This window comes from Hemiscyllium ocellatum, chromosome 10 (genome assembly GCF_020745735.1).
Source record: "Hemiscyllium ocellatum isolate sHemOce1 chromosome 10, sHemOce1.pat.X.cur, whole genome shotgun sequence".
Lineage (NCBI taxonomy): Eukaryota > Metazoa > Chordata > Chondrichthyes > Orectolobiformes > Hemiscylliidae > Hemiscyllium > Hemiscyllium ocellatum.
The window spans coordinates 41961403-41980246 of record NC_083410.1 but is presented as its reverse complement, the minus strand read 5'-3'; the positions used below and the strand labels follow the sequence as shown (position 1 = coordinate 41980246).

The 18844-nt window shown below is 43.0% G+C and overlaps 1 protein-coding gene across 1 annotated transcript in view; it reads right to left on the bottom strand.

The window, feature by feature from the left end:
• The window catches only part of slc30a10 (solute carrier family 30 member 10), a 28786-nt gene extending 18206 nt beyond the window's left edge, over positions 1-10580 (bottom strand). The window contains exons 1-2 of the mRNA XM_060830987.1: positions 10084-10580; positions 9712-9755 (exon numbers count right to left, since the gene is read on the bottom strand). Of these exons, the coding sequence (XP_060686970.1) occupies positions 9712-9755; positions 10084-10580 (541 nt within the window). The remainder of the gene's footprint in view (positions 1-9711; positions 9756-10083) is intronic.
• Positions 10581-18844: the final 8264 nt, after the last annotated feature.

The window sequence follows — 18844 nt, the reverse complement described above, 5'->3', positions numbered from 1 at the left end:
AGAGGAATAGACAGACATGTCTGTGGCCAGTAGAAAAAAAGCAGAATGGTATGTTGTTTCCCTGGTGCCAAGATCAAGGATGTCTCAGAGAGGGTACAGAATGTTCTCACGGAGGAGAGGGGCCAGCAGGAGGTCACTGTCCACATTGGAACCAACGACATTGGAAGGGAAAAGGTTGAGACTCTGAAGGGAGCTTACAGAGAGTTAGGCAAAAATTTAAAAAGGAAGTCCTCAAGAATAGCAATATCTGGATTACTCCCAGTGCTACGAGCTAGTGAGGGCAGGAATAGGAGGATAGAGCAAATGAATGCATGGCTGAGGAGCTGGTGTATGGGAGAAGGATTCACATTTTTGGATCATTGGAATCTCTTTTGGGATGGAAGTGACCTGTACAAGAAGGACGGATTGCACCTAAATTAGAAGGGGACTAATATACTGGCAGGGAAATTTGCTAGAACTGCTTAGGGGTAAGGTGGGAGGGTGTGACCCAGGGAGATAGTGAGGAAAGAGATCGATCTGAGATGGGTACAGCTGAGAACACAAGTGAATCAAACAGTCAGGGCAGGCAGGGACAAGGTAGGACTAATAAATTAAACTGCATTTATTTCAATGCAAGGGAAGGCAGATGAACTCAGGGCATGGTTAGGAACATGGGACTGGGATATCATAGCAATTACGGAAACATGGCTCAGGGATGGGCAGGACTGGCAGCTTAATGTTCTGGGATACAAATGCTACAGGAAGGATAGAAAGGAAGGCAAGAGAGGAGGCGGAGTGGCATTTTTGATAAGGGATAGCTTTACAGCTATGCTGAGGGAGGGTATTCCCGGAAATACATCCAGGGAAGTAATTTGGGTGGAACGGAGAAATAAGAAAGGGATGTTCATCTTATTGGGATTGTTTAATAGATCCCCCGATAGTCAGAGGGAAATTGAGAAACAAACTTGTATGGGGATCTCAGCTATCTGTAAGAATAATAGGGTAGTTATGGTATGGGATTTTAACTTTCCAAACATTGACTGCAACTGCCATCGTGTTAAAGGTTTAGATGGAGAGGAATTTCTGAAGTGTGTACAAAACAATTCTCTGATACATTATGTGGATGTACCTACTAGAGACGGAGCAAAACTTGACCTACTCCTGGGAAATAAGGCAGGGCAGGTGACTGAGGTGTCAGTGGGGGACCACTTTGAGGCCAGTGACCATAATTCTAATAGATTTAAAATAGTGATGAAAAAGGATAGACAAGATCTAAAAGTTGAAGTTCTAAATTGGAGAAAGGCCAATTTTGATGATATTAGGCAAAAACTTTCGAAAGCTGATTGGAAACAGATGCTCGCAGGTAAAGGGACGGCTGGAAAATGGGAAGCCTTCAGAAATGAGATAACAAGAATCCAGAGAAAGTATATTACTGTCAGGGTGTAAGGGAAGGCTGGTAGGTATAGGGAATGCTGAATAACTAAAGAAATTGAGGGTTTGGTTAAGAAAAAGAAGGAAGCATATGTCATGTATAGACAGGATAGATCGAGTGAGTCCTTAGAAGAGTATAAAGAAAGTAGGAGTATATGTAAGAGGGAAATCAGGAGGGCAAAAAGGGGACATGAGATAGCCTTGGCAAATGGAATTAAGGAGAATCCGAAGGGTTTTTACAAATATATTAAGGTCAAAAGGGTAACTAGGGAGAGAATAGGGCCCCTCAAAGATCAGCAAGGCGGCCTTTGTGTGGAGACACAGAAAATGGGGGAGATACTAAATGAATATTTTGCATCAGTATTTACTGTGGAAAAGGATATGGAAGATATAGACTGTAGGGAAATATATGGTGACATCTTGCAAAATGTTCAGATTACAGAGGACGAAGTGCTGGATGTCTTGAAACGGTTAAAAGTGGATAAATCCCCAGGACCTGATCAAGTGTACCCGAGAACTCTGTGGGAAGCTAGAGAAGTGAAGGCTGGGCCTCTTGCTGAGATATATGTATCATCGATAGTCACAGGTGAGGTGCCGGAAGACTGGAGGTTGGCAAATGTGGTGCTACTGTTTAAGAAGGGCGGTAAAGACAAACCAGGGAACTCCAGACTGGTGAGACTGACCTCGGTGGTGGGCAAGTTGTTGGAGGGAATCCTGAGGGACAGGATGTACATGTATTTGGAAAGGCAAGGACTGATTCAGGATAGTCAACATGGCTTTGTATGTGGGAAATCATGTCTCACAAACTTGATTGATGTTTTTAAAGAAGTAACAAAGAAGATTGATGAGGGCAGAGCAGTAGATGTGATCTATATGGACTTCAGTAAGGCGTTCAACAAGGTTTCCCATGGGAGACTGATTAGCAAGCTTAGATCTCATGGGGGAATACAGGGAGAACTAGGCATGTGGATACAGAACTGGCTCAAAGGTAGAAGACAGGGTAGTGTTGGAGCGTTGTTTTTCAGACTGGAGGCCTGTGACCAGTGAAGTGCCACATGGATCGGTGCTGGGCCCTCTACTTTTTGTCATTTACATAAATGATTTGGATGCGAGCATAAAAGGTACAGTTAGTAAGTTTGCAGATGACACCAAAATTGGAGGTATAGTAGACAGCGAAAAGGGTTACCTCAGATTACAACAGGATCTGGACCAGATGGGCCAATGGGCTGAAAAGTGGCAGATGAAGTTTAATTCAGATAAATGCGAGATGCTACATTTTGGGAAAGCAAATCTTAGCAGGACTTATACACTTAATGGTAAGGTCCCAGGGAGTGTTGCTGAACAAAGAGACCTTGGAGTGCAGGTTCATAGCTCCTTTAAAGTGGAGTCGCAGGTAGATTAGGATAGTGAAGAAGGCATTTGGTATGCTTTCGTTTATTGGTCAGAGTGTTGAGTGTAGGAGTTGGGAGGTCATGTTGCAGCTGTACAGGACATTGGTTAGGCCACTGTTGGAATATTGCATGCAATTCTGGACTCCTTCCTATCGGAACGATGTTGTGAAACTTGAAAGGGTTCAGAAAAGATTTACAAGGATGTTGCCAGGGTTGGAGGATCTGAGCTACAGGGAGAGGCTGAACAGGCTGAGGCTGTTTTCTTTGCAGCATCGGAGGCTGAGGGGTGACCTTATAGAGGTTTACAAAATTATGAGGGGCATGGATAGGTTAACTAGACAAAGTCTTTTCCCTGCGGTCGGGGAGTCCAGAACTAGAGGGCATAGGTTTAGGGTGAGAGGGGAAAGATATAAAAGAGACCTAAGGGGTAACTTTTTCACACAGAGGGTGGTACGTGTATGGAATGAGCTGCCAGTGGATGTGGTGGAGGCTGGTACAATTGCAACATTTAAGAGGCATTTGGATGGGTATATGAATAGGAAGGGTTTGGAGGGATATGGGCCGGGTGCTGGCAGGTGGGACTAGATTGGGTTGGGATATCTGGTTGGCATGGACGGGTTGGACTGAAGGGTCTGTTTCCATGCTGTACATCTCTGTGACTCTATGACTCTATAGTTGGCTGCACAATAAAATTATAAAACTGAATCACAGGATCGTTAGATTATAAAACACACCAATGGCCTGTCATACCTGAGCCCACTCCACATTGGAGCAATTTTACTTGGTGCCACTCCCCTGCCTCCTCACCAGAGCTCTGTACATTCTTTCTTTTCAGATAATAATCCAATTCTCCATTGAATGCCTCAATTGAACTTGCCTTCACCACACTCTCATTTACTTTTCCTGGGTACAGCCCGAAATGGAGATCACAGTTTTCTAGAATTTACTTTGATTTCTCTTCAAGTTTCTACCAATCGGCAAGGTACAGGATTTTGTGGAAGTCCTTCCATTCACTTTGGCTCAGTGACATTGCAACATTCGTTTAAAACTTCACAACTCTGGATCCCACAGTTCAAACCTGGGCAAAGTTGTGACTCCTTCGCAGTGGCTTAAAACATGGCTTCCTATAGCCATTGCTATGGGTTCAAACTGCAACAAAGTTGATTATCTCCAGAACTCCAACTACAACAAAGTTAACTGCCTTTCATAAAGGATTATTTCAATTTCTTCCCCAATAAAATAAATCTTCCAGTTAATTTTGTTTTTAACTGAATTGCTGCTACCAATCACAGGCCACATCATGAGGATAAATCTGCATTTCCTCTACTTTAGGTGTAGGTCTGGCTTTATCTCTCAACTTCCAATGCACTTCAAACTATTAAGTTCCATAGCTGGCTCAGCCTTTTAATTGCTTTCCAAACATCAACCAGTCCTCAGTCCTGAGGAAGGGTCACTGGACCCAAAACATTAATTCTGATTTCTCTCCACAGATACTGCTAGATCTACTGAGTTTTTCCAGCAATTATGGTTTTGTTTCTGATCAACTAGTGTTGTCCTGCTGGCTGTGCACTACATTAACTTGCAAAGGTAAACTCACATACAATTCCGTTGCACAACAGCCATTTTTATGGCAATGTGACATACATGGCCTGTTCCCAGGTAGAAATGTCCTCTAGGGAAGGTAACTGCCATCCATACCTGGTCTGGTCTACATGTGACTCCAGACTCACAGCAATGCAGTTGACTCTTAATTACCCCCTGGGTAAATTAGGGACAGGCAATAAATGCTGCCTGGCTGGCACTGCCCCCAAACTGTGAATGAATAAAAAAAATGCAAATAAGCTATCTTTTAGTTCCAAAGCTTTCCTTAATTCCAAAAAGCCACATAAGTAACTTATATCCTTTACTGGAATAACTGCAGACATTATTTATCCAGTCTTTAGCTAAGTAATCCCACTTCCATTGTATACCTCTCACCTTTAAATTTTGAATTTATCCAATAAGCCTGTGGATTGTAAATACCTTAAGTTGATATAGTTTTCTGGCCTCTAAACATTTACCAGAGTTTTCCTCACTGAACTTGTTAACATTTAATTCTCAAACTAAACAGCCATAAGACCGTTATAAAAAGAGAGCAAGAGTAGGCCACTGAGTCTAATTTAGCAAATTTACTGTAATTCTTTGACAACATTATGAGCATAGTAGACAACAGGGAACCAGTGGATGTAGTTTAGCTGGATTTCCAGAAGGCTTTCAACAAGATGCCACACAAAAGGCTGCTGTATAACATAAAGGTGCTAGGCATTTGGGGTAATGTATTAGCATGGATAAAAGATTGGTCAATTAACAGAAAGCAAAGTGCGGGGATAAATGGGTGTTTTTCTGGTTGGATAGCAGTGTGCCTCAGGGATCAGTATTGGGAATACAATTGTTTACAATTTACATAGATGATTTAGAGTTGGGGACCAAGTGTAATGTGGGGAGTGTGGTGCTGGAAAGCACAGCAGGTCAGACAGCATCCAAGAAGCAGAAAGATCGACATTTCAGGCATAAGCCCTTCATCAGGAAACCTGAAGGGCTTATGCTCGAAACGTCGATTCTCCTACTCTGCGGATGCTGCCTGACCAGCTGTGCTTTTCCAGCACCACACCCCTGACCCTGATCTCCAGCATGTGCAGTCCTCATTTTGATCAAATGTAGTATGCCAAAGTTTACAGATGGCATTAAAATGAGTGGTACAGCAAAGTGTGCAAAGGACATTCAAAATCTGCAGAGGGATATAGATAGGTTAAGTGAGTGGGCAAGGGTCTGGCAGATGGAGTGCAATGTTGGTAAATGTGAGGTCATCTATTATGATAGGAATAACAACAAAATGGACTATTATTTAAACAGTGAAAATTTGCAACATGCTGCTATGCAGAGGGATCTGGTGTCCTTGGGCATGAATCACAGAAAAATGGTTGCGGGGCAGTAGGTAATTAAGAAGGCAAATGGAATATTGTCCTTCATTACTACAGGGATGGAGTTTAAAAATAGGGAGGTTATGCTGCTGCTGTATAGGGTGCTGGTGAGGCCATACCTGGAGTGCTGAGTACAGTTTTGGTCTCCTTACTTGAGAAAGGATGTATTGGTACTGCAGAGATGCTGAGTAGGTTCAATAGGTTGATTCCAGAATGGAGAAGATTGGTATATGAGGGGAAACTGAGTACATTGGGGCTAAATTCATTGGAATTTAAAAGAATGATGGAAGATCTTAAAGAAACATAGAAATTATGAAGGAAATAGAGAAGATAGAAGTAGGGATATTGTTTCCACCAGTGGGTGAAACTAGAACTAGGGGCATAGCCTCAAATTAAGGGGGAGCAGATTTAGGACTGAGTTGAGGAACTTCTTCACCCAAAGGGTTGTGAATCTGTGGAATTCCCTGCCCAGCAAGGCAGTTGAGGCTACCTCGCTGAATGTTTTTCAGGCAAAGGTAAGATAGATTTTTGAGCAGTGAAGTAATTTAAGGTTATGGTGAGCAGGCGGGTAAGTGGCGTTGAATCCACAGAAAGATCAGCAATGATCTAACTGAAATGGCACAATGGCCTACTCCTGCTCCTATTTCTTATGTCCTGCAAGCCTGCCTTGCCATTCAATAAGATCATGGTTGATTTGACTTCAGCTGCAAATGTGTTGCTGGTCAAAGCACAGCAGGCCAGGCAGCATCTCAGGAATAGAGAATTCGACGTTTCGAGCATAAGCCCTTCATCAGGAATAAGAGAGAGTAGCCAAGCAGGCTAAGATCGACTGAGACAAGGTGGGGGGAGGGGAAATGAGGAAACTGGAGAAATCTGAATTCATACCTTGTGGTTGGAGGGTTCCCAGGCGGAAGATGAGGCGCTCCTCCTCCAGCCGTCGTGTTGTTATGTTCTGCCGGTGGAGGAGTCCAAGGACCTGCATGTCCTCGGTGGAGTGGGAGGGAGAGTTAAAGTGTTGAGCCACGGGGTGATTGGGTTGGTTGGTTCGGGCGGCCCAGAGGTGTTCTCTGAAGCGTTCCGCAAGTAAGCGGCCTGTCTCACCAATATAGAGGAGGCCACATCGGGTGCAGCGGATGCAATAGATGATGTGTGTGGAGGTACAGGTGAACTTGTGGCGGATATGGAAGGATCCCTTGGGGCCTTGGAGGGAAGTGAGTGTGGAGGTGTGGGCGCAAGTTTTACATTTCCTGCGGTTGCAGGGGAAGGTGTCGGGGGTGGAGGTTGGGTTGGTGGGGGGGTGTGGATCTGACGAGGGAGTCACGAAGGGAGTGGTCCTTGCGGAACGCTGATAGGGGAGGGGAGGGAAATATATCCTTGGTGGTGGGGTCCGTTTGGAGGTGGCGGAAATGGCGGCGGATGATACGTTGTATGCGGAGGTTGGTGGGGTGGTAGGTGAGAACCAGTGGGGTTCTGTCTTGGTGGCGGTTGGAGGAGCGGGGCTCAAGGGCGGAGGAGCGGGAAGTGGAGGAGATGTGGTGGAGGGCATCGTCGATCACGTCTGGGGGGAATCTGCGGTCCTTGAAGAAGGAGGCCATCTGGGCTGTGCGGTGTTGGAATTGGTCCTCCTGGGAGCAGATGCGGCGGAGACGAAGGAATTGGGAATATGGGATGGCGTTTTTACAGGGGGCAGGGTGGGAGGAGGTGTAGTCCAGGTAGCTGTGGGAGTCAGTCGGTTTATAATAGATGTCTGTGTTGAGTCGGTCGCCCGAGATAGAAATGGAAAGGTCTAGGAAGGGGAGGGAGGAGTCTGAGACAGTCCAGGTGAATTTCAGGTCGGGATGGAAGGTGTTAGTAAAGTTGATGAACTGTTCAACCTCCTCGTGGGAGCACGAGGCAGCGCCGACACAGTCATCGAGTAGCCTGCTTGGCTACTCTCTCTTATTCCTGATGAAGGGCTTATGCTCGAAACGTCGAATTCTCTATTCCTGAGATGCTGCCTGGCCTGCTGTGCTTTGACCAGCAACACATTTGCAGCTGATTTGACTTCAGCCTTAAGTCTGCTGTTCTGTCTACTCCTCATAATAAAAGCTAAATTATGCAGACACTGGAGGTATGAGATAAAAACACAGAATGCTGGAGAAACTCAGCAGTTTATCAGCATCTTTAGAAAATGAAACACATTTAACATTTTGGGTCGATTGACTCTTTTTCCAATAACTCTGTAGAAGAATTTTGGACTCAAAACTTTAACATTGTTCTTCTCCACACAGATGCTGCCAGACCTTCTGAGTTTTCCAGCATTCTCTGTTTCTAACCCTCAACTCTCTTTCACTCAAAATCTGTCTGATTCAGCCATGACTATATTCAACAGCGTTGCCTTCTGTGCTCACCAAGAAAGTGAATTCCAAACACTTACAATCTTCTGAAAAAAGAACTTTCTCATCTCCATCTCAAATGAGAGACCTCTTTTTTTGAAACTCCTCCAGTTCTGGATCCCCCCATGAGAGGAAACATCCTCTCAGCATTGATTCTGTCAAGTCCCCTCCGAATCGTTTATGTTTCAAAAGATCAGCTTTCATTCTTGTGAGAGGATTGCATCAGCGTTATCAGATACAGCACTGGAGAAAACATATGAACTTTAGGCAAATGTTATAACATGTCATGGCAGAATTTTGTGGGAAAACTAATTTCAGATTTTCCATGCTGGTGATAGTAGTAATTTGTTAGACAATTAAGCTTTAGGCTCTCAGAATTTGCAACAATTAAACTTTGTGGCCAACTAAAACTGCCGCTAAGCAGCACAGCTCTATTGCTCCTATTGTAATGAAACAATGTATTAACTCAATTACTGGGAGCAATGCCATAGAGATGCATGAGCATCTTTTTAAATGCTGTGTAAAATGTGGGGTCAGTTAGCTGGACTGTTGGCTTACAATGGAGAGTGATGCCAACAGGGTGGGTTCATTTCTTATACCAGGTGAGGACACCATGAAGGGTTCTCCTTCACAACCTCCCCCCTCACCTGATGTGTGGTGATCCTCAGGTCAAACCACCTTCAGTCATCGCTCTGCAATGAGGGTGCAGCCATATGGTTTGGCAAGACTATGACAACCTGACACAAAATGGTGCTGAATGAGAGGCTTTTGTTTTTAATACTGGACATTTAAAACTACTTGAAAAGATGACGGATATTGAGAAGGTAAAGGATAGGGGTCTTTTCCCTAGGGTGGGTGAGTTCAAAACTAGGAGACATTTTTTTAGGGTGAAAGGAGAAGAACTTTAGAAGGACATGATGGGCAACCTTTTTATAATGAGAGTGGCCCGTGTGTGGAATGAGCTGGCAGAAAAAGTGGTGGATGCGGTTACAGTTACAATGTTTAAAAGACATTTGGATCAGTTCATGAATAGAAAAGGTTTGGCAGGATATGGAGAAAGTCATTCCTGAAGAAGGGCTTATACCCGATTCTCCTGCTCCTCGGATGCTGCCTGGCCTGGTGTTTTTCCAGCATCACATTTTTCAACTTGACAGGATATGGGCCATGTACAGGCAAGTGGGACTAGTTTAGTTTGGGAACATGGTCTGTGTGGACTCCATCCTGTATGACTCTGTGACTTAATGTTTACAATGCTAAGGCAATTTATAACTCAGTAAGAATCTCAGTTATGAAGAAGGGTGACTGGACCCAAACCGTTAACTCTGCTTTCTCTCCACAGATGCCACCTAACCTGCTGATTTTGTTTTTTTGTTTTATTTCAGTAACATCTGAGCAGGCTACAGTGTCTGAATATCTATATTAAATCAGGGATCCGAAAAGAGGATGGGGGTCATGTGAAAAAAAACATGTAATTGCTGTTAATTCCTAATCCTCCGAAGCTGCGTTTTCATTTCGTTGAGTTAAACAATCGAGTCAACCTCAGGGCGACTCTAACATTCCTGCCTATTGTGTTACCTCGAATATTTAAAGCTGATGCAGTTGCTGGTGCTTTGTTTTCTCTTTGTTCTCCGGCGTCGGTTGCCGAGTAACCTGGAAAAAAACACACACACACACAAGAACAATTCGATCATCGGGCACCTTCTGAGGAAACTAGGTGAAAGTTGGCGAGCTCTCAAGACACTAATACACCGCACTGAATATTACACAATAAAAGCACCCAAAATAAAATGCTGCAAAATGACAGACAAGAAAATGTGATAAATGTGTGGCCCACGTTGCTCCCAATCGCCTGTAATTTGGACTGGAAGCTTGTTTTAATGAGTTAAAACGAAGCAGGTAACTGACCAAACCCAGTATAACCGGCCAACCTGGTCAATGGGGAGGTACTTGGCCCCCAGGCGACCTTCACATTTTAGTTCCTGAACTAGAAACCGTGGGGCACCTGTGGGGCTGCAGGACACTTGTTTCCTGAAGCAGCAGTCCTGGAAGAGGATGAGCCCGATGATGTTCACCGCCAGCCCCAGGGCGCCCACCATCAGCACCAGCTCCACGTCGTCGATCCTCTGGGGCCGGATGAGGCGGATGACGGCCTCGACCAGGATGGTGAAGGTGAGGGCGGTCAGGAAGACGGCGTTGGCCAGCGCGCCCACCACCTCGGCCCGGGCGAAGCCGTACGTGTTGCGGGGGTGCCTCGTGATCTTGCCGAGGGTGGCCGCCAGCAGGCCGATCACCAGCGAGATCAGGTCGGACAGCATGTTGAAGGAGTCGGACACCAGCGCCAGGGAGTTGCCCAGGTGCCCGACCACCAACTCGACCACGAAGAAGCCGGCAGTGATCACCAACATGAAGAGCAGGCGGCAGTTCCTGCACCGGGATCTACCCATTGCCGGGGTCTGCAAAGGTGGGCTGCTATAGCACAGATGTGGCGTCTCTCCAAAACAAACATCACTCACGTACGGCAAGTCAAGTGTTACCAGTTATTGATTTTGTCTGTAGGAGGGTTTTTTTTCTTGCTTTCAGCCTGCACCCTACCCCCTCATCCCAATGGATCAACCAATGTCTCAGTTCCTTAAAACCGTGCAGAGCATGTGCAAATCTTATTTCAAGCGCCACTCCTCGACACCGGATTTCAAACAAATCCTCTGGGTTTATTTTTGTTTTAATATTCGACGGTTATAACTGAATTTTATCCCTAAACTTTCAACTGCTGTGAGAAATCTCAATCTAGACTCATAACGTTAGCTTGTTTTCTCTCCGTGCGTGCTGCCTGACCCGATGTGATACCCAGCATTTTTTTTTCGTTTTCAATAGATTCCAGCATCTGCAGTAACTTCACCCAATCTTTATATCCCGTGCTGTTGCAGATGTTGTCAATGCAATAACGTCGTTCTTTTACTTTGCAAAACAGTCGGTATAATGTGCTCACTGCGAGAGCTAACGTTGATGTATAAATTAAATAGTACAACGAGGCGTTAATCCAATGGTGAAAAGTACGCGCAGTAAACGCCGCAGTGGTTCAGCAGGTCCGGTAGCATCCTTGGGAAAAGAAACGGAATTCATGCAGGCGGGGTTATTTTTCCACAGTTGGAGGCGGATCCAGACGCCAGGCGACCAACAAGACAGAGAAAACCATCAAGCCAGTGGTGACTTGTTCCTATCTCTGAGAGAGCGCTTTGACAGGAGCAGGCTACTGTTAATGTAAGCAGACCGCTTGGTGAAGGCAGGAACGGGACAAGAAGCCTCATTTGTATAGCGCTTTTCAACTAGCAGAGGGGGGTTCAAGTCTCACCTACGCCAGAGGTGTATAGTAACTCCTCTGAGCAGATTGATTAAAAAATATATAACGCTTTTCATCAGACATCTTTGAGGGAGAGAGAAGTTGTCCAAGACTAGTATTTTAAACCTAAATACAATGAGAGCAATTATGTGGGTAAGAAGCTTAACTCAGTGAACTGGCAATTAGGTTAAGGAATAAACCAACAGATAAATAGTGGCACACATTTAAGGGAATATTTCATAATACAAGGAATAGACACATTCCAACAAGGAAAAAATTTCCAAGAGATCTACAGTTAAGTAAAAATCTTTAAAATATAGTGTCAAACATAAAAAAACTTGCATGAAGGGAGATAAGTTAAATCTGTATTTAATATAATATATAATCGATCTTCACTATAGAGGACACAAGTAACATCCCCAAAAATAGTAATAAATCAAGAAATGGAAATGGAGATAGAATCTCAAGACAACATTGAAAGCGGTATTCTGGAACTGTGGACTGAATTTCATCCTTCAGTCTTCAGAGAAGTGACAACCATGGTTGATGCATGGTATTAAATTTCCAAAATTCTCTTGATTTGGGGGAATGATATCATTAAATTAAAAGAAAAACAAAAGTAATTCATTTATTTAAAAAGGGAGAAACAGAAAACAGGAAACCAGAAGCCAGTTGTGCTTAACATCTATCATTGGGAAGATGTTAGAATCTATTATTATAGACAATAATTTTAATTTTAGACAATATTTTAAAAACATTCAGGTAATCAGGCAGAGTCAACATCAAATTGTGAAAGGCATAAAATGTTGAACTAATTTATTGGAGTTCTTTGAATAAGTAACATGCACAGTGGATAAATTGATTTGCTGTACTATGATTATTGATATGGACGTAGATGAAGAGGTGATAATGAAATGTTGTACTTGAACTGTCAATTTTAGAGTTACTTGAAACCCTTTTGTCCAGTTTGCTCTTTACAATGGCTAGCTGGCAGCACACAAACTCAGAGAATTCTTCTCGTTCTGTTTTCTTCTGAACCAGTTCGCCAGCTAGCAGGCTTCCACCAGAGAAAGAATTCCTTTTTACCTGCAGTACAGGGATGACTAGTGGGTAGTTCTTCAACAGTGACCTTCACAGCACACTAGTGTTTGAACCCAGAGTACGGGAAGTTCCCAGGTTATGAACGAATTATATTTTTCCGCTGTTTGTAAGCCGAATTTGTGCATAAGTCGGAACACATACAGTTTAATTAGCCCACCCATTCGTTGGGACAAAACATTGTAGGTATCTCAGATTTTTAACTCAGAGGTCGGTTCGTAAATACGGGACGTTTGTAAGTCGAGCGTTTGTAACTCAGGGACTTCCTGTACTCCACATGGATGTCAGTACACTAACACACACACACCAGGGCAAACAGTTTTTTTCTATATATTTCTGGAAGGACCTTTATGCTGACTCAAAATTTTTCTAAGAGTCAGCGGTTACTGATTTGTGATTTACAAGGATGTTGCCAAGGTTGATGGTTTGAGCTATAGGGAGAGGCTGAACAGGCTGGGGCTGTTTTCCCTGCAACGTCAGAGGCTGAGGGTGACCTTATAGAGGTTTATAAAATCATGAGGGGCATGGATAGGATAAATAGACAAACTCTTTTCCCTGGGGTGGGGGAGTCTAGAACTAGAGGGCATAGGTTTAGGGTGAGAGGGGAAAGGTATAAAAGAAATCTAAGGGGCAACTTTTTCACGCAGAGGGTGGTACGTGTATGGAATGAGCTGCCAGAGGAAGTGGTGGAGGCTAGTACCATTGCAATATTTGAAAGGCATCTGGATGGGTATATGAATAGGAAGAGTTTGGAGGGATATGGGTTGGATGCTGGCAGGTGGGACTAGATAGGATTGGGATATCTGGTCGGCATGGACAAGTTGGACCGAAGGGTCTGTTTCTGTGCTGTACATCTCTATGACAGAATACAGAAATGTCCACAAGTGGTAATTTTCTGAGAGGGGCAAGATAGTTAGCCTTTTTGTTATCTCCCCATTACATCTCTCTCTCTTTGAAGTTTCCCTAACAGCTAACAGGTGTGAGATTCCATTGGCCCCTCACAGGACTTTGTCAGACATCACTGAAATTCAATCTGCAGTTTTTTTTATTACAGTGCCCTCTTAAAGAAAACTTGCATTCTTCTGCACTTAAAAGTTAAAAATGTATATAGAACTTTGAGGTTTTGATCACCATCAGAATCAGAAGGTGGCGAATCTTTGGAATGCTTGCTCCCAGAGTACTACAGAAACACAGATATTAATTTCAAAGACTGACAGATTTCTTTTACAAATGGCACCAAGGGTATGGGAATAGTACAGGAATATGATATTGAGATGGATGATCAGCTATTATCAAGAATGGCAGACCAGGCTCAAATGCTCCTAACTGATGTGTTATTAAAACACATTACAGCTGAGGAGGTACTTTCTAAAGTGTAGTGTCAGGACAATGTGTTATGAGTTATTAATTTTGAATATAATTGACTTGATCTTTTTGAAAGAATGCTTGACAAAGGACACTAGTTCCAACAGAGAAGAACAATGCAATTACAAAGAACACCAGTTTCTTGACTGAGCCAGAATCTATTATATGCTTAGAAAAAGGTCACATGACTCAATTTATGGGTGCAATAATCGACTGGAATAGAACACAGGCAGTCTCAAAGAGGTCTCTCTCGTTGGCACTTCCTCGTGACGGGGGATAATTTTTTTTCCCACTCTGGTGTTGTGGGTTCTTAGGTTACTAAATAATTCAATATCAGATGCCATTGATGGGTCAGATAGTGTTTACTGAAGCCAGTGGGCGAGATGCTTAGCTTTTCACATACCCCTTCCACTGTTTGTATTTGGCCTCCAACCGGGCTTGTCAGTGATACTCAAAACATTTGACAACTCTATGGATGCTTCTTTTCCAGATTGGTAGTCCTGGGCTAGAGATTACCAAGAGATGGTTTATTTTTCACAGAGGCTTTGAGATACCTTTGAAATGTTTCCTCTGCCCTCCTAAAAGCTGTTCACTATGACAAAGCTCACAATAGTCTTATATCAAGTATGAGTATGTAGCCCACCCAATACAGCTGAGTGACCACAACCACTTGTGTTGAAACCGGGGGTGTTGGCCTCAGAGGGCACATTAATATTGGAGTCAGAACTTGTTCAGAGCAAGTTTTAAACAAGATTCATACCAGACTTGAAACACTGTTTTTCTCTCCACACCAAATCTGCTGAGTCTTTCCCACATTCTCTGTTCATTTCAAATTAAGGGCCTTCCATTTAAGATGGAAAATAAAATAAATGTTTCCTCTCAAACGGTCATTAGTTGAGAGAAAACTTTTCTCTGAAGAGCAATGGAAGTTGGGTCATTGAATATGTTTAAGACCAAATAAAATATACTCTTTATTGACAAGGGAGTCAAAGAGTATGAGGGCACACAGGAACATAAAGACTACAATCAGATCAGCCACAATCTTATCAAATGGCACAGCAGCTCAAGGGACTGAAGGACTGACCCCCTCCAATAGTCAGTGGGAAATTAAGAAACAATTTTTTAAGGAGATCTAAGCTATCTGCAAGAACAACAGGGTGATTATGGTAGGGGATTTTCATTTTCCAAATAAAGAGTGGAAATGCCATAGTGTTAAGGGCTTGGATGGAGAAGAATTTGTTAAGTGAGTATAAGAAAATTTTCTAAGGCAGTTCGTGGTTGTACCTACTAGTAAATTGGCAAAACTTGACCTACTCTTAGGAAATAAGGGAGGGCAAATTGCTGAGGTGTCAGTAGAGAAGCACTTTGGGACCAATGATCACAGAAAAGGATAGACCGGATCTAAAAGTTGAAGTTCTGAAATGGATGAAGGTCAATTTTGATGACATTAGGCAAGAACTTTCAAAAGCTGATTGGGAGCAGATGTTCACAGGTAAAGAGACAATTGGAAAATGGGAGGCCTTCAAAAATGAGATAACAGACAGTATGTTCCTGCTAATTTGAAGGGCAAGGCTGTTAGGTGTAGGGAATGCTAGATGATGATAGAAATTGAGGTTTTGGTTAAGAATACGAAGCAAGCAAATATCAGGTAGAGACACAGATATCACATGAATTGCTAAAAAAGGCAGGACTATACTTAAAAGGGAGGTCAAGGCGGCAAAAAGGGGACATGAGATAACTTTGGCAAATAGGGTTGGGGGAATCCAAAGGGATTCTACAAATATATTAAGGACAAAAGGGTAAATAGAGAATAAGGCCATTAAAAGATCAGCAAGGGCACCTACGAGTGAAACCACAGGAGATGGGGGAAGATACTAAATGAGTATTTTGCATCATTATTTACTGTGGAGAAGGATACGGAAGATAGAAAACGTGGGGAAGTCAATAGCGACATTTTTAAAAATGTCCATATTACAGAGGAGAAGGTTCTGGACATCTTAATAAGAATAAAGGTGGATACATCCCTGGGGCCTGATCAGGTGTATCCTAGAACTCTATGGGAAGCAAGGGAAGTGATTGCTGGGCCCCTTACTGAGATATTTGCATAATTGATAACCACAGGTGAAGTACCAAAAGACTGGAGGTTGGCAAACACGGTGCAACTATTTAAAGGTGGGGGTAAGGAAGAGCCAGGGAACTATACACCAGTGAATCTGACATCAGTGGTGGGCAAGTTGTTGGAGGGAATCCTGAGATACAGGATTTACATGTATTTGAAAAGGCAAGGACTGATTAGGGATAGTCAACATGGCTTTGTGCATGGGAAATCATGTCTCACTAATTTGATTGAGTAACAAAGAGGACTGATGAGGGCATTAAGACTTCTGAGAAGGTTCCTCATGATTGCCAACCAGTCTATGTTAGATCACACAGAATAGAGGGAGAACCAGCTATTTGAATACAGAACTGGGTCAAAGCTAGAAGAGAGAGGGTGATGGTGGAGGGTTGCTTTTCAGACTGGAGGCCTGTGACCAGAAGCATGCATCAAGGATTGGTGCTGGGTCCATTGCTTTTCAACATTTATATAAAGGATTTGGAAGTGAACATTGAAGAGATGGTTAGTAAGCTTGCAGATGACACCAAAATAGGTGTAGTGGACAGTGAAGGAGATTACCTCAGAGTATAACAGGATCTTGATCAGATGGACCAATGGGCCAATGAGTGGCAGATGGAGTTTAATTTAGATAAATACGTGGTGCTGCATTTTGGAAAGGCAAATCAGGGCAGGACTTATACACTTAATGGTAAGGTCCTGGGGAGTGTTGCTGAACAGAGAGACCTTGGAGTGCAAGTTCATAGTTCCTTTAAAGTGGAGTCACAGGTAGATAGGATAGTGAAGGAGGCATTTGGTATGCTTGCCTTTGTTGGTCAGTGCATTGAGGATAAGAGTTGGGAAGTCATGTTGCAGCTGTACCAGACATTGATTAGGCTACTTTTGGAATACTGTGTTCAATTCTGGCTCCCTGCTAGAGGAAGGCTGTTGTAAAACTTGAAAGAGTTCAGAAAAGATTTATAAGGATGTTGCCAGGGTTGGATTTGAGTTATAGGGAGAGGCTAAATAGGCTGGGGCTATCTTCTCTGGAGTGTCGAAGGTTGAGGGGTGACCTTATAGAGATTTATAAAATCATGAGGGGAATGGTTCTCTATTTCTGAGATGCTGCCTGGCCTGCTGTGCTTTGACCAGCAACACATTTTCAGCTGTGATCTCCAGCATCTGCAGACCTCATTTTTCACTCGAGGATAAAGTGAATAACCAACATAATTTTCACCAGGGTACAGGAATCCAAAACTAAAAGGAATAGGTTTAAGGTGAGTGGAGAAAGATATAAAAGGGACAAGGCAACTTTCTCACACAGAAGGTGACATAGGTATGGAATGAGTTACCAGAGGAAGTGATGGAGGTTGGTAAAACTACAATTTTCAAAAGGCATCTTGATGGGTACATGAATAGAAAGGTTTTAAGAGGAACATGAACCGAATGCTGGCAAATGGGACTAGATTAATTTAGGATATGTGGTGGGCATGGACGAATTAGACCAAAGGGTCTTTTTCCATGCTGTACAACTCTGACTTTATTGCATAGCTCTCCGGTCATTTTTTTCCAGTGGTGCTTTACAATCAGAATATGTATCTATTCATCTGTCTATCTCCCAGTCAATTTCCAATCCATGTTGCGAAGTTGCCTCTGTTTTGGCTTGCTTTTCAGGGCAAGTTACACAGAATTGAGTTAGCAGACATACCAGTTGGATTGTTCCTTTAAAATGTTGAAATTTTATTTAAATTAATTCTTTAGTAAAATAAACAAATTGAATCCAGACTAAGTGGTTAGTAGCCAAATATGTGAATACTTTTAGAAATTTTGCAATGAAATGATCATTTTCTGCAAATGAGTGTCAAGGCTGTGTTTTGTAGGAACATAGGCACATAAGCTCTAGCTGGTAGTTTTTCATCACCATCTAGAAGGAAAAGGACAGCAAATAAATTGGGAATATCACCATGTGCAAACTCTGCCTCCAAACCACATACTGTCCCGACTTAGAAATATATTGCCATTCCCTCAGTATAATTGGGTCAATGTCTCAGAACACTCTCCCTAATGGCATTGTGGGTCTATTTGTACTAAATGGACTTCAACAGTTCGAGGCAGCAGCTCACTACCACTTTCTGAAGGGCACCTAGGGACGGACACCAGCCAGCAACACCCACGACTTATGAAACCATTTAAAAGGTTACAATACAACTACCTTCCGTACAAAAGCATAGTTTTGGTTGAGACAAACCTCAAGCACTCAATAAAGAATGGAGAAAGAGGGGAGAATCTTAATATTGAGAGTCTTCCCCTCCCCATCTAACTTCAGTCCAAATCTGTGACTCTCACCTACCTACCACACGCCTCTTCCCTCGGTTTCTGGATTTTCAGTCACAGGCTGTCCCAGACATGTGGGATATCGGTATCATTGGGCATCTGTGATCAGTCATTCATGAGCAAATGTACTGTGGCTTAGAGACATCTGTTGCCAGTAACTGATGTCACCACAAGCATTTTTGCATTTGTGATGATCACTTTAGTGTGATAAATCAATTTATAGAAATACAAGCAAAATATTGCTGACATTGGAAATTGAAACAATAAGCTGGAGAAACTTAGCAGGTCTGGCAGTGTGTGATAGAACAGTTAATGTTTTGAGTCAGTATAGCTGTCCTTCAGAACCTGCTGAGTTTTTCTAGTCTTCACTTATTATTTCAATTCATAGGGAAGTGGGTTGGTAGAGGTAATATTAGAATTAGTCATTACACTGGGTAAACAAAACACAGAAAAATATTCATTAAAGGTTTATTTCTATTGAG